This window comes from Thalassophryne amazonica, chromosome 8 (assembly GCF_902500255.1).
Source record: "Thalassophryne amazonica chromosome 8, fThaAma1.1, whole genome shotgun sequence".
NCBI lineage: Eukaryota > Metazoa > Chordata > Actinopteri > Batrachoidiformes > Batrachoididae > Thalassophryne > Thalassophryne amazonica.
The window spans coordinates 7,540,396-7,556,405 of NC_047110.1; the positions used below are offsets into that span (position 1 = coordinate 7,540,396).

The window sequence follows — 16,010 nt, forward strand, 5'->3', positions numbered from 1 at the left end:
GCACACGTGCGTTGTGAGCCTGTGCACGCGGCCTGTGAAAAACCGTCTCAGATGGGGTTGTGGAGTGCAGTTTTTCCACAAAAGCCACATTGATAAAGCTGCTGCACCGTTGAACAGATGCAAGCTCTGATCGAATCCGTAAGGAATCTATCCCATCAAGGTGTTGATTAGTCAGTTGATTCTCTTAAAAAAAGTGTACATCTTTTCTCTCCAGGGCGTCAACGCACAGTGCTGTCGTTTTGTATAAATATGCAAACACACTGCTTCACTTTAAATACACAATAAGTCTGTTTAACATCTGTCTTGCTGTTTGAGAGCATGGAGTCGATAAGAACAGACAGCTGCACACACAGTGTACAGGCCTCTGGTGCAGGGGCGGACCCACAGGGGCAAGGTGTGGGAACCCCCCCACCACAAACCCCTTAAAGGTCCATTTTTCAAACATTTTTGATAATATTTTAGTCCTTTGAAAAAAAAAAAAAGACATTATTGGCTTACTATCTGTAATATTTAAGAAAAAAAAGTAATTTTGCCTAAAACCCAGGAGCTTGAGACACTAAATCCTGTATGTGTATTTTAAAAACGACTGCATAAATTAAAAAGATACAGTGCCCCTGGAAAGTATTCACGGTGCTTCATTTTTTTTCCTGTTACAGCCTTATTCCAAAATGGAGTAAATTAATTTTTCCCCTCAAAATTCTATACACAATACCCCATAATGACAACATGAAAAGTTTAATTTTTGCATATTTATTAAAAATAAAAAAAACTAAGAAATCACGTCTACATAAGTATTCACACCCTTTCTCAATACTTTGTTGATGCTTCTTTGGCAGCAATTACAGCCTCTAGTCTCCTTGAATATGATGCCATAAGCTTGGTGCACTTATCTTTGGGCAGTTTGGTCCATTCCTCTTTGCAGCACCTCTCAAGCTGACTAGTCTCCCAGTTCCCGCTGCTGAAAAAACATCCCCACAGCATGATGCTGCCACCACCATGCTTCATTGGAGGGATGGTGCCTGGTTTCCTCCAAACATGACACCTGGCATTCACACCAAAGAGTTCAATCTTGGTCTCATCAGACCAGAGAATTTTGTTTCTCCTGGTCAGAATCCTTCAGGTGCCTTTTGTCAAAGTCCAGGTGGGCTGTCATGTGCCTTTTACTAAGGAGTGGCTTCTGTCTGGCCACTCTACCATACAGGCCTGATTGGTGAATTGCTGCAGAGATGGTTGTCCTCCTGGAAGGTTCTCCTCTCTCCACAGAGGAATGCTGGAGCTCTGACAGTAAGTGACCATCGGGTTTTCAGTCACCTCCCTGACTAAGGTCCTTCTCCCCCAATCACTCAGTTTAGACGGCGGCCAGCTCTAGGAAGAGTCCTGGTGGATCTGAACTTCTTCCCATTTACAGATGACAAAGGCCATTGTGATCATTGGGACCTTCAAAGCAGTAGAAATGTTTCTGTATCCTTCCCCAGATTTCTGCCTAAAGACAATTGTGTCTCTGAGGTCTACACACAATTCCTTTAACTTCATGCTTGGTTTGTGCTCTATTAACTGGAATCTTATCAGATAAGATTGCAAGTGTAGATAAGGATTTGCAAGATCAGATTAGATTGTAAGAGTACATAAGGATCTGCACAAGAACAAAATTTTAGTTTCAGTTTGGGAGTGCTTGCTTGACTTATTTTACGCCACCACTCCCCACCCCATGCCCAATGTGCATAAATGGGATATGTAGACAGGTGTGTCTTCCCAAATCATGTCCAATCAACTGAATTTACCCCAGGTGGACTCCAAATAAGCTGTGGAAAATTCTCAAGGATTATCAGTGGAAACCCGAAGCACCTGAGCTCAATTTTGAGCTCCAATACAAAGGTTGTGAATCCTTATGCTTACATGCGATTTCTTAGTTTTTTTTTTTTAGATATATATATATATATATATATATATATATATATATATATATATATATATAAATTTGCAAAAGTCTCAAAAAAAAAACTTTTCACATTGGGATTATGGGGTATTGTGTGTAGAATTTTGAGGAAAAAAATATCATTTTATCCATTTTGGAATAAAGCTGTAACAAAGCACTGTGGAAAATGTGCAGCATTGAATACTTTCTGGATGCAGTAGCAGATATAGTGGTGAAATCCAACTCAAATAGAAAGATTTCACTGTTCATAGCGGAGCAGCACGGCCCCATGACCAACCGCACTGTTATAAGGCAGATCGGATTTGGATAATATTTTAGTGCTACATTATAGTTTTATCTTGTCTCCTTTGCACATTCTGCTTCTATAAGGCAAGTTGTTCCAAGTACAAAGTATTCACCGACCAGAGCATCACTTCATTTATGTTGTTGGGAAAAAAAAGGAAACATATTTGCTGTCTCTAGGACTGACCGACTTTTTTCTTTCTTATATCATATTTTGTGGGTGATTCTTTAACTACGGGCACTATTGGCCTTGTAAATGTAATTTCCACCACACCATTGCCTTACAATATAAAGCGCATCGGGGCAACTGTTGTGATTTGGCGCTATATACATGTGCTCTGATGTTACTGTTTATCTCCATAGAAACTACCCACACAATCTTTCATACAAACTTTTTAAAGGGACATTGTTGTGGAAATTACGGCAATAGTGTGGGACAACTACATTTTGTTTAAAAAAAAAAAAAATCACAGTTGTATGACATTGAATACCCCAATTATGTTTTTATTTACTGATATTTTAAAACATTAGAAAAAAGTTTCTTTACCATTCATTTTTATCATTGAAGATCAAAAGTCTGGGTGTGGGACAAGCACAAAACGGCAATATTTGCATATAATGATGCTGAAAAAAGGTGAAAAAGTCATCATAGACTACTAGAACAAATTTCTATCTTAATGAAATTGTTAAGATAACTATAAAAGTGTGAAATTTCCCTTTTCTTTTTTCATAAAATATGATCAAGGGACATAAAAGTGCCCGTAGTCTAAGAATCACTCTTGTATTGTTTGAACATAGCACCTTTCTTATTCATACTGTTGGAACTTTGCACAAAACCTGAACAGAAACTCTGGTTTTATTTATGTTATTTCATTTAATTGTTTTTTTTATGTCATGTTATTTCAGTGTGTGTTTGTATGTTTGATCAGCAATTAAATCTTTAAGGTCTGCCATGCGCATGGCTGTGGTCCATTTATGTTTGGGGGGGTGTGTGCACAGAAGGGTCGGGGGGCATAAGCTCGCCGCGAGCACCTAAATGGCTAGAGCTGGCTCTGGACATCAGCAACCAATCAGAAGCCATCCTGCTGCTATCAATCACAGACCAAAGTATTGATCAGTGGAGGATTGTCATATAACACAAACTTGTCTTCGGTTTTTGAGCTTTGTGGACAGTTTTTGGGGGAAGACCTTTGTCTCACTGTTTCTTTTCCTCCTCACACTGTGCAGCTGTGAACTTTTTTTTTTTTTAGGTCTTCAGTGTGCAGTTTGGGTTTTTTCTGGAGTTGTGCAAGCAAAAAAAAAAAAAAGTTTCAGCCAAACCATCAGAATTCTTGAAATGATTCCAAAGCTGTGGTGGATTAATGAGCTTTGGTTTGCAGGTTGTCAAAGTAAAGATTTAGACCTTCTGGCTGTCAGGAGCTTCCATCAGCAGGCGGAACACAGCGGGTGGATTTTGCATAATACATGATGCAGAACTAAAGCTTTTCCGCTAAAATACTTCAGAAGATCATCAGGTTCAAACAACGATTTTCACATGACAGGAAGTGACATCAATCTGCAGTCCTACAGGAAGTAAAAGCTGTGGATGCAGATACCAAATGAAATCTACCATGCAAGTAGTCCAGCTCACATGCACACAGCGAGTGTGCACAGAAGGCTTCAGTCAATGAAGATGTCTTCAGTGGGGCAGGAGTAGCCAACGTGCTCCTTGTAATACTGCTGGAATGCCCTCCTGTGGCACAAAAAACAAAGACACAGCAGAGCTTTGAGTTTTTAATGACATCACCTAGAACATGTGACATGGATTCATCATCATTCACCCGTTTACTCAGTGTGTCAATCTGACCTGTCGCCCACAGGGACACAGCAGCGCTATCACGCGCTTCCTTTTACTGCTCCTTTCTTACAGTGTAATCATCCTTTAGGCATTCTAGAGGAATTATTTTGAGGTTCTTTGAGTTGTGCTGAAAGTAGTGGCACTCTAATATGCTAACAATAAGACTGATTGTATATACGTGGTGTGTCCATAAAGTAACCGTCCTTTTTATTTTTTTTTTTAAAACTATATGGATTTAATTCATAAGTTTTTACGTCAGACATGCTTGAACCCTCATGTGCATGCGTGAGTTTTTCCACCCCTGTCAATGACGTCATTCGCCTGTGAGCACGTCTTGTGGAAGGAGTGGTCCCGCCCCCTCGTCGATTTTTGTTGTCTGGAAATGGCGGCATGAAAATGACTTTTTTCCCCATCAGAATTTTTTCAGAAGCTGTTAGATACTGGCACCTGGAAACCATTCGACAAAGTTCTGGCTTTTGGTGAAAATTTTACGGGCTTCACAGAGAATAAGGACTTTAACTACAGCTTTAAGGACGGTCGGTGTGCCGCGCTCCGAGCTGCGACGTCGCGGCACAAGCCACTGGATCATTTCTAAGCTGATGGCTCTGTGGATACGAGACCGTCGTGTGCTCTTTCTCTGGTTATCACAAGAGCTGGACAGCCATTTTCCGGCAGATTTCACTTTTAACAAGAGATTTTGTCATGGAAAGCCACGCGGAGGCTTCGCGCGTCACGACCGATTCGCTGATGAAGAGAGACAAAGGAACACCTCCGTTTCGGAGTGTTAGAGGACAAGTTTGGACATGTCTAGCTCTCCACAAGTTCTCTTATACTCACTCAACTGGTAAGCACTGAAAGCCGAGATAGGCATGTCCAAACTTGTCCTAACACGCCGAAACGGAGGTGTTCCGTTGTCTCGCTTCATCAGCGAATCGGTCGTGACGCGCGAAGCCTCCGCGCGGCTTTCCATGACAAAATCTCTTGTTAAAAGTGAAATCTGCCGGAAAATGGCAGATGTCCAGCTCTTGTGATAACCAGAGAAAGAGCACACGACGGTCTCGTATCCACAGAGCCAGCTTAGAAATGATCCAGTGGTTTGTGCTGCGACGTTGCAGCTCGGCGCACCGACTGTCCTTAAAGCTGTAGTTAAAGTCCTTATTCTCTTTGACACCTGTAAAATTTTCACCAAAAGCCAGATAACTTTTTCGAATGGTTTCCAGGTGCCAGTCTAACAGCTTCTGAAAAAAATTCTGATGGGAGAAAAGTCCTTTTCATTCCGCCATTTCCAGACAATGAAAATCCGATGAGGGGGCGGGACCACTCCTTCCACAAGGCATGCTCACAGGCGAATGACATCACCGACAGGCGTGGAAAAAACTCACGCATGCGCACGAGGGTTCAAGCATGTCTGACGTAAAAACATATGAATGAAATCCATAGTTTTTAAAAAATAAAAAAGGACCGTTACTTTATGGACACTGAACAAAAATATAAATGCAACACTTTTGTTTTTGCTCCCATTTATCATGAGCTGAACTCAAAGATCTAAACCATTTTCTCTATACACAAAAGACCTATTTCTCTCAAATACTGTTGACAAATCTGTGTTAGTGAGCACCTCTCCTTTGTCTAGATAATCCATCCCACCTCACAGGTGTGACATATCAACATGCTGATTAGACAGCATGATTACTGCACAGTTGTGCCTTAGTCTGGCTACAATAAAAGGTCATTCTGAAATGTGCAGTTTTATCACAATGCCACAGAGATGTCTCAAGTTTTGAGGGAGCGTGCAGTTGGCAAGCTGACTGCAGGAAGGTCCACCAAAGCTGTTGCCATGAATTCAACGTTCATTTCTCTACCATAAATTGTCTCCAAAGGCGTTTCAAATAATTTGGCAGTACATCCAACCAGGCTCACAACCATAGACCATGTGTAACCACAACAGTCCAAGACCTCCACATCCAGCATGTTCACCTCCAAGATGTTCTGAGACCAGCCACCCGGACAGCTGTTGCAACCATCGGTTTGCAGAACCAAAGAATTTCTACACAAACGGCCAGAAACCATCTCAGAGAAGCTCATCTGCATGCTCACTGTCCTTATTGGGGTCTTGACCTGAGTGCAGTTTGTCGTCGTAACCAACCTGAGTGGGTAAATGCTCACATTTGATGGCATCTGGCTGTTGATCAACTGTATGTGAAGGAGATGTGTTGCACTGCATGATGCAAATGGTGCTCACACCAGATACTGACTGAATTACGCAAAGTTTCTATAATGATTTTAACTGAAAGTGCAGGAAATTAAAATGAGAATGTTTGTGAATAGTTGTATTTATTATTTGGCACATTTAGTTGATGTCATGTTTTACAAGTGTCAAGGTTGAAATACTGCCTTTGTTCAGAGCTTATCTGGTTACCAGCGACTGATTAATGGTGATACCAACGTCCATTGTTATCTGTTACATATTATCCCTAATTTCTCCAAAAAATATTTGTCCTATCAACGTTGTTTTTTGCAGCATTCATCCTTGACTCAAAATACATAAACATACCAAACAGCAAATGTCAGCTCTCCCCAGTTTCTCTGATCAAAGTTACACACACACACACAACTGGGTTTTTAATATAGATGATTTACTGCCCCCTGCTGGAATGGCATGTGAGTACAGAATTTAATTAACAGCCATTGTTCACTGTTACATAATATCCCCAATTTTTCCAGAAATATTAGTCCTATCAACTTTCAGTTTTCACAGCATCCATCCTTGACCGAAAATACATAAACATACCAAAAGGCAAATGTCAGCTCTCAGATGGGATGAAGTTTCTGCTCAAGGTGATGTTAATCAGTGAAGTCACCTGCTGGAGTCAGTGGCTGCAAAGAAAACCTGCACCCTCTTGGCCCTTTCTGGAAGACTTTGGACACCACTGATTTAAGACGTCTGTGCGGCAGTGTTTGGGTTGAGTGAAATCATCATCTTATAGGAACCTACTCTTCCTCCTGCTGTCGGCTTCATTTTCTCACAAGCAACACCTTTATTTTTAAGTAAAATTTCAAATGTGGATCTTTTTATGAGTCGGACAGCTGTGGTGTCAGCACAGCAGTTAACTCCAACTGGCAGCTGAACCACCGACACATGCCTTTGCTTCTCACAATAGGAACTTGTCCAATTGTACATCTGACAGCACTTCTACAGTCACTACGGGACTGTTAAGCTCTGACGTAATGCATCACGTGATAAATCTGTTTCCGGGTCCAAACTAAATACTTAAAGTTATGTAAATTGACGAGATTCAATTTCATAAATGGTCGGTACAGCCGCTACAGCATCAGCAGTCAAAACAAAAAGGCCAGGGTAGGGGGCCGACCTGATCAGTTGTAGCCACTTCTGTTTCTGTTTGTCATCGGCTGGGAATCTATAAAATGACAGCTCCGGTGATGTTTCCAACCTGTTGACTCGGTCGCACATCCGGGATCTCTGACTGTGAGGTCTTAGCTTTGAAAGAAGCTCAGCTGATGCAGACGACCATTGACCACAAACAGCTGACAAAGTGCGCATTTTTTGTTTGGACACGGAAGTTGAGAATCACGTGATGCGTTACGTCACACTTAACCGAAGAGATGTGCCCATGAACCCTGTGGCCAATGGATTTCACTTCCTTGTATTATGAAAATATTTATGAAAAGCTAATGGAAGTGTGCAATAGAGTGAAATGCGTGGGACAAAAATGCATGGTAAATAGAACCAAAATGCACAGTGCATGACTAATGTCAGCCATACAATGGGACAGATAATGAATGTCACATGACATGCAATCCACAATCAAATGACAAGAATCTAGTATTTAGGTGTCATATAGAATAGTATACAAATAATGAATGTTTATGAGTTCAATGGTACGAATATTTCATGAGGTGAAAACTTCCTGCCAACAGCCTCCAGACAGCATAATGGATTTGTTTTGTGTGTGCATGCACACGTGTAGGTGACCATACAGTAGTGTTCAGAATAATAGTGCAAAGTGACTAAAAGATTAAGCCAGGTTTTGAGTATATTTCTTATTGTTACATGGGAAACAATCTCTGGTCTCTGGTTCCATTTTAAAGCATTGGAGATCATTGTAGATGAACAGCCTATAATTTTTTGCACTGGCGTATAAGTTTTCCCCTCTCCAATCAAACTACGCTGTTCTTCTGAGACTCTACTGAATCTACTGGTACCTTGTTTCCCATGTAACAATAAGAAATATACTCAAAACCTGGATTAATCTTTTTAGTCACATAGCACTATTGTTCTGAACACTACTGTACAAATGCGTGCACGAGCATGTGGGTGCATGAGGACGTGCGCACACGTGTGTGTGCGCAGAGTGCAATGGTACCAAATGTATGGAACCAAATTTGCACTCTAAATGGAACCAAGCTGCACTCTAAATGCAATGCAACACAAATGGGATGAATTAATCCATATCATGTGACATAAAGCACCAATCAAATGACAAGGATCCACTCAGCTGTTATATAAAATAGAATAGGTCTTACCGTAGAGACTCCGCTAGAGGATGTAATGTTTTCTCTGACATCATCACATGACAGGCAAAGCGCTGCTGGTCAGGATGTTTGGTGATGAAGCCAAAGTACCTGCAAGGAAGTCAACAGCAGCTCTTTATTCTTCACTGAGCCAAGTTACCAAACATACAGTGCCTGAATTCCTAAAGGTTTGCTTGTTTTAAAATGCTCACAGCACATGCAAAAAAACAAACAAACAAAAAACCCTATGTCTACGTCCAAAAGGGGTGTGGTATCTAACACACAGCAGGTGAGCGAAAAGATTAACAAAAATACAGTCTTTATCCCATTAAGGGTGTAGTATCAAAAACTCAGTAGGAGAGTGAAAGGATTCAACAAAAATAGGCTTTATCCAAATAGGGGTGAGGATTCAAAAACAGCAAAAGTAAGGAAAGTTACAGATAAAATACAAATAACCCTGAACATAGGGTGAGGGAAGAACCAGCAAAACAAAGTACAAACAAAAGCCAAATATGCTTAGAGCCCCAGGGAATTACCTGAACATATCAACAAACAAATAAACTTAAAGAATTTCAGTGATCAATAATATAATACATACCACCCTGACATGAGAAACATCAGCAACAATCAATGGACCAACAAAGACTGATTCAAAATGTGACCTTAAATAACCAACTGAACTAATGAGGCACACCTGTATTGATTACGCAACAAGAACGTGTACTGACAAAAGGAGAACACCAGAGTGCAGCAGAGAACAGACTTCCATGTGAAGAGAAATACAACACTTGACCCCCAAGTCATAACCTGAACACATCAGAGAAAGGAACTGCAAAAATCAGATGAAACCTGAAGGACTGTTAACACAAATAAAAAAAAGAAATAACAGACTAAAAAGGGGAACAGACCTGAACAAACACCAAAAAATTACCCATCCCAGATGGCTGCATGACACATTAATTCTCCCTTTCGTATGACTAGCATACTGGCGTAGTATGGTACTGTACTTTTCTATTCATTTTATTAGTAAACACAGTGGGTCTGCCTCAACTTTAAAGTCTGGGTCTGTTAGTGAAGCTTAGGCCTAGTGACCGGTGATCACCTTAGTATATCTTCTGCTTTCCTGTTGCATAATATTGACAAATTATACCTTAAGTGTAGTTTTTTCTGGCGGACTGATTGTGTTTTCTTTTCCTCTTTGACTCTGTTTTCTTTTTCTCTCTGTCCGAGATGCAAGATGAGACACGGGTTGGACTCCACTGTAGCAATAGATCCAATGAGTGCCTCGATCAATTGCACAATTAGTCTTGATAAATCACCTGCAAAACTGTCTCAAAAGTTTTGATTGCCCACACAATTTAGCACTATTATCAGGGAAGCTCAGCCAATCAGGCCATTCGTCTTTACTTACTGCACTCTAATGAGATTAATGAGGATTTAATGAGGCTAATGTTGTCAATGCCTGCATTTAGTTCTGCTACACTAACTGTTAGCAAGATACCATAAGAAAGTTTACTCCAATACCTACTGATACCTACCAAGTTTGATTACAAACTTGGTAGGTACTTTGGGCCTATGGGTAGGATGAAGTGATTTGATTTTGGGTAGGAATGGTCAACATTCAAGGTCAGAGGTCCAGCTCAATTTCTGGCCTTATGCTCATATGGAAGGAGACAAAGTAAGTCCTCTATAGGTCCTGAGGCCCATTGTTGCTGGTGCTTATATCCAGAAACAGTGGTGTGAAGTGGGTAAAGTCTACAGCTGTGTCACAGTACAGGGGTCACATCCTTAGAAGGTTGTATGCATAATAGTAGTGCGACTACACTGGCGTGGACCACCTTACTGAGAATAATCTCTCTGAGCCACTGCAGTCTGTTATAGTGGTTAAGCGTTGGGATTGAGACCAGAGGATCCTCAGTTCCAACCCATCTAGCCAGAAAATCACTAAGGACTCTTGGGCAAGGTCCTTAATCCCTGCTCCTGGTGTTTAGTGAGCACCTTGCATGGGAGCACCCTGACATCGGTGGGTGACTGTGTGCGTGTGTGTGTGTGTGTGTGTGTGTGTGTGAATGTGAGGCATTACTGTAAAGTGCTTTGAGCTTCTGATGGAACAAGCACTATATAAATTTAGTCCATTTACACTGTCTCTTTTCAGTGACTCCTCAATGTGTAGCCGATGAATGCAGGCTTCTTTACCCTGAAAATGAAGAATATACCTGTTCTATCCCTTGGGACCCAAACAGCACCAGCAGTCACTGCATGATTTTTCATTTCAACACAAAATGGTTGGAAAATTTTAAATACAAACAAAAAGGCACAATTTCAGACTCCATACATCCAATTATAAATAAATAATGTTTATAACTAAAGCATAAATAAATATAGAAAAATTATTACTAAGCTACAGATTATGCTCACTGTGATAGTTTGCAGCTCTAAGTGTTGCCAAGTGAGAAAGAAGAAGCTAATGACACAACTGCAAAATGCTCCATGGGTGAGATGGTTTGAGTCACTGTTTGAATGTGTGTGTGTGTGTGTGTTTCCTCTGATTTTCACAGTAAAATTCAGCACTAGGAGGCTTCAGCACCATGGACAGCTCCAGCACTCAAAACTTATTGTTTCTGCTTCATTGATTCATCAACCATCTGATTTCACAACCTTTTGAAAGCAGTAAAGCCTCTGGGATCCAATCCTGTTCCCTCCAGGGACTTTCAGTCAACACCACTTAAACAAGTTAATACAAGAACTTTGAAATTTTGTTTTTACATTATTTTTCCTTCTAATTACTTACCGCAAAGCTTATATTTTATTTTATTTTATTTGTTTTGCCAGGCTGTGACCAAAAATGTGGTCCTTAACATGTTACAGACAGCTTGTATTGACATGTGGTTGACATGTTGATATTATCTTTGATTAGATCGGTAACACTTTACTTGAAGTTATTGTCATATATTGTCACAGTCATGAATGTGTCATAAACATTATGTCAGTGTCATAAACGTTTGTGTATCATTCAGTTTTTGACAGGCTGACATACATCGAAGACCTAAAAGGCCGAAGACAACTTCTGGTCATTTCACTTTGATTAAAGTCAAGTTGTTATAATCAAGACAATCCAAAAAATGTTACATTTCTTCCAGCCTGTCCTCTGAGTTTTTCTGTCTTGACTGCCTTACCACGTTTATTGAAATCCCCTGCCTGTTTTATGATCGACCACAAATAATCTTCAGTTCATTGAGAAATGTTTCATTTCCGAATCTGTTATTTGTCTCATTCGTAATTTATACAATTAAAGTCCAAGAAAGCTGAATTCTGTCACTTACATAATTTGTCATCATTGTATTCAGTCACATTGAGACAGAGAGAGAGTCAAAGAGAGAGAGAGAGAGAGAGAGAGAGTGTGAGTCTGAGAGAGAGAGAGACAGAAAGAGTCTGAGAGAGAGAGAGAGAGAAAGAGAGTCAGAGAGAGAGAGAAAGAGAGACAGAGTCAGAGAGAGAGAGAGAGAGAGTCTGAGAGAGTGAGAGAGAGAAAGAGAAAGTGTGAGTCTGAGAGAGAGAAAGAGAGACAGAGTCAGAGAGAGAGAGAGAGTCTGAGAGAGAGAGAGAGAGAGAAAGTGTGAGTCAGAGAGAGAAAGAGAGACAGAGTCAGAGAGAGAGAGAGAGTCTGAGAGAGTGAGATCCCCTTTCTTTGGTGGGAGGGACAGAAGAACACAGCGACAAGAGATGGGCAAGTGACCCGCCGCAATACTCTCCAGCAACACCTCCAGAAGATCAGCACCAAGAAGCCCCAGAACTGAACTGAAATCGACTGGCAGTCCATTGATCCCCAGAGCTTTCCCAGATGCCATCTGCTGCACCGCAACTGTCAGTTCATCCCATTCCATGTGTCCATCAAATCCACCTCACGCAAAAATCCAGCCAGAGAGGAACCCGACTGCAAATGTGGCCCCTCACCAACCTGATCCAGTGACATATCTACAGTGCAATTAAAGTCACCCCCCAACACCAAACAGTCACCAGGATCTTGTTGAACTAAAATGTCCCTTACTTGTTTGAATAACCCCACCTGCCCTGAACCCTCATTGTGTATAGATATTTGTGAACATAGATATTTGTGAACACAACGGTCAACCCCTCGACCTGAGCCCTGACCAGCAAAACCCGACTCTGCACAATCTCAATGGTTAAAACAGTCAAGTTAAGATGAGGAGAAAACAGAACTGCCCCTCCAGCACTGATATTGGAGCCATGACTCTGATAAAAACTGAGCCCAGTCCACTTCATTATCTGTGTCAGTGTGAGTCTGAGTGACTGAGTCTGCAGGAACAACACATGTAACCCCTTTTGGTCAAAGAGCTCAGAGACCAAAGCCCTCCTTCGCCCGTTCCTGCCACCGTTCATGTTCAAAGAGCCCACCTTCAGATGCTGCATGTAGACTGAGTGGCGAGAGAACAGAGAGAAAGACAGATAGTGGAGACAGAACACCCGTTGAGACACACTCATACTCTATCTGGTAGATTTACGACCTCTGAGACCTCGTCCCCGCTTGGACAGCGATTCCTTCCCCAAAGCAGTGATGTGTTTCCTCAGTCTGTACTGCTTCTTCTCATCCAGCAGGTCCAAGCCAACGAGCTTCTTCAACACTTTCAATGATTTGCCATGACAATACACCGATGACAATCATAATCCATATTGTCATAAGTAACACTCTGGCTCTGTGGGAGTTTGGGGTCCTCTCAGCCCAATACCTCCCCGTCAGCCGGTTCACCATATTCACCCTCACCCCGTGGCGGAGCAAGAGGGAGGGCATCGACCCAGATGCTCAAGAAACTTTCCTTGTTAAATCCCTTCTTCAACTGTTGTTTTCTTTTCCTATGGTGTTTATTATTATTATTATCAGTATTAAATTGCATATTAATATTACACCTTTCCAGGTGACTGGCTGTGATATGTGCAGGCAGACTGTATGTGCATTGTGAAGCTGCTTATTTCAGGTGCATTTGATTGTTGTGCTCTTCATAGACTGGACTTTAGACCTGGTTTTTGCTGACTGAATCAGTTTCATTTGACTGTAGATATGAACATGCTTATTTTTTAGCCAATATGGCCACAAGACTGCAATTGTTATTGTTATTTAGACTAGGGTGTGGGCATTGGTTTGTGAAAATAACAACTATGTCTATGTCAAATTACAGATGATACTTGTACTGGGGTTTGTGTTGCTTTGCCTCACCTGTACCATACGGCCCATATGTTGTTTTCTACATATGTAATCCTCTGGCTGTCCATAATATTTGGGCACAGCTGAACCCTGCTGGGGTCAGCATGCTCTTGTTGAAATGTGTTTAATTAATTTTCCTGCAGAGGTGTGGCAGTAAACGGAATCAGTTAATCCTGTGAGGAGTTCCACTCACTTGCTGTATCTTGGATGACAACCACAAAATGAGATGTTCTTCAGCTGGAAGAAATGGGAACACTGACCCCCCTGAAAGACAGACAGACAGACACCAATGAGAAGAAGTGGCTCTGAGAGAAGTAGATCTTGTCACAGATGAGCTGAAGCTCAGCATTAAGAATTACAATGTGAATACAGTAAGAGAGCCACACATCATATCACTGAGCCACAGGCCTCTCAGCAGCAACAACCAACAAATTCACAGGGCTGCCCCCTCACCCCCAATCCCACAGCAAGTCAGACAACCAAAAACTCCAAGTAGAAAAATTAACCCAGCTACAGCTTGTGAAATAGTCATAATGAGTGACTCTAACGCACAATTCATAAATCAATCAGCTTTTCTGTGGTCACAGAGGTCAGGTCAAAGTCAGGACTGTCAGTACGCACTGGTGTCATCGATCCACCCAGACAGACAACAATCCTTCTCCACCTCTTTAAGGGGGTCCTCAACACTGAGGAACTGAGTGCTGCTTCATGGCCAGAGAAATGCACCACATGGTCAGAATGTCATAGTGGGTGTTCCCTCACAATGTTATTGTTGTCTCCCTAAGGCTAGTATCTAACTGGGCCATGACTGTTGGAGAATTAGCAACCAAACATGCAAAGGAGTGACAAATTCGCAGTTGATATCTCACTGAAGTGGTATAAATGACACATTATACACAAAGTGCACAGCTGATATTATCGTGCTATTATCCATGTGAATAGATACTGTGGAAATTCCTCCAATTGTATCCAGTAAGGAACAGCCCTGTAAATAGTAATGAAATAAATTAAATAAATAAATAATAAACAATAATAGCAAAGCCTAACGTGGTTCTACAGAGGGAAAAAATACAACAGGACGAAAACTATGAACAGGGCACTGGCCTAGAATGAGTCCCCGCAGGATGAAATATGTAATGTCCAGCAGTCCATGCAATGAAAGAGCTCCTGGCTGACGCTGTCACACACGGATCATGCACTATTGCCAGTCTCAGAATGAAATATGTCATGTCCAATGATACACGCCATTGAAGAGGTCTTGGCTAAAGCCGCCATGCATGGATGGATTAAAAGGATTAATAAATGTAATAGTTTTGACTGTGTTAAATGCTTGTTCTCCAAAGTAAAGGTCAAACAAGGCCAATGTTGATCTTCAGTACACCAAAGTGTCACCAAGTGGGTGGGTCTTAGTTGTAAAACCAGGGCTGAGTCTAAAGGCAGCCAGAGTTGGCCTTTAATAACGGGGCTTAGCCTGGTCAAAAACCAAAACCCTGATCGATGGAGATGAGACCACTACCTGCTACCACTGAACTACAGACTTCCAAATAATCATTAATTAAGCTGATGTCATCAGTGATCAACCTGCCCAGTTGATCTGGTCCTCATAGATGAAGTGCTCCAGCACCTCTCTCAGTCTGACAGTCAGTACCTTGGAGGACAGTCTGTAGTCTGTGCACAGCAGAGAAACAGGTCTCCAGTCCCCCTTTTCACTACTGCTCTCCTACAGCTCGGAGGAAGGTGTCCACCCTCAAAGCTGTCCCCTGAGGACAGAGAAGACATCATCTCCAAAAAAGTCAGTTAATGTCTGGAGCCTTCCCAGTCTGTAGAGTCTCCAGGGCTGCCAACAGCTCCTGAGGAGACAGTGCCACATTCAGGCTGGCATTGGCTTCCTCACTACCCTGGAGGAGGCCTTGATAGAAGGACAGAGATACATCCTGATATCACCAAGCTCAGTCTTGTACAGGTCACCATAAACACTGGCAGCCCCCTGTCATGACTGAAGAAACCTTCCCCCCTCACCCCACTCCACAATTGCTAGCACTCTTCCACTCACAAATGTCTTCTTCAGTGCTATGGATTCCTTTTAAAAATACATGAAATTTTTTAAAGTTCACCAGTGTAAAAAGAGGGAACCTCTTCAGTTTGTCTCTGTTTATATTTAACTTGCCAAGATAAAAATCACACACAATAAAAAAGGAGCA

At 41.6% G+C, this 16,010-nt stretch overlaps 1 protein-coding gene across 1 annotated transcript in view; it reads right to left on the bottom strand.

Moving 5' to 3' along the window:
- Window positions 1-3,827: 3,827 nt before the first annotated feature.
- LOC117515378 (C-Jun-amino-terminal kinase-interacting protein 1-like) overlaps window positions 3,828-16,010 on the bottom strand; it is a 135,612-nt gene continuing 123,429 nt past the window's right edge. Inside the window, exons 10-12 of the mRNA XM_034175908.1 lie at window positions 14,003-14,073; window positions 8,601-8,699; window positions 3,828-3,950 (exon numbers count right to left, since the gene is read on the bottom strand). Of these exons, the coding sequence (XP_034031799.1) occupies window positions 3,878-3,950; window positions 8,601-8,699; window positions 14,003-14,073 (243 nt within the window). The 3' untranslated portion in view covers window positions 3,828-3,877. The remainder of the gene's footprint in view (window positions 3,951-8,600; window positions 8,700-14,002; window positions 14,074-16,010) is intronic.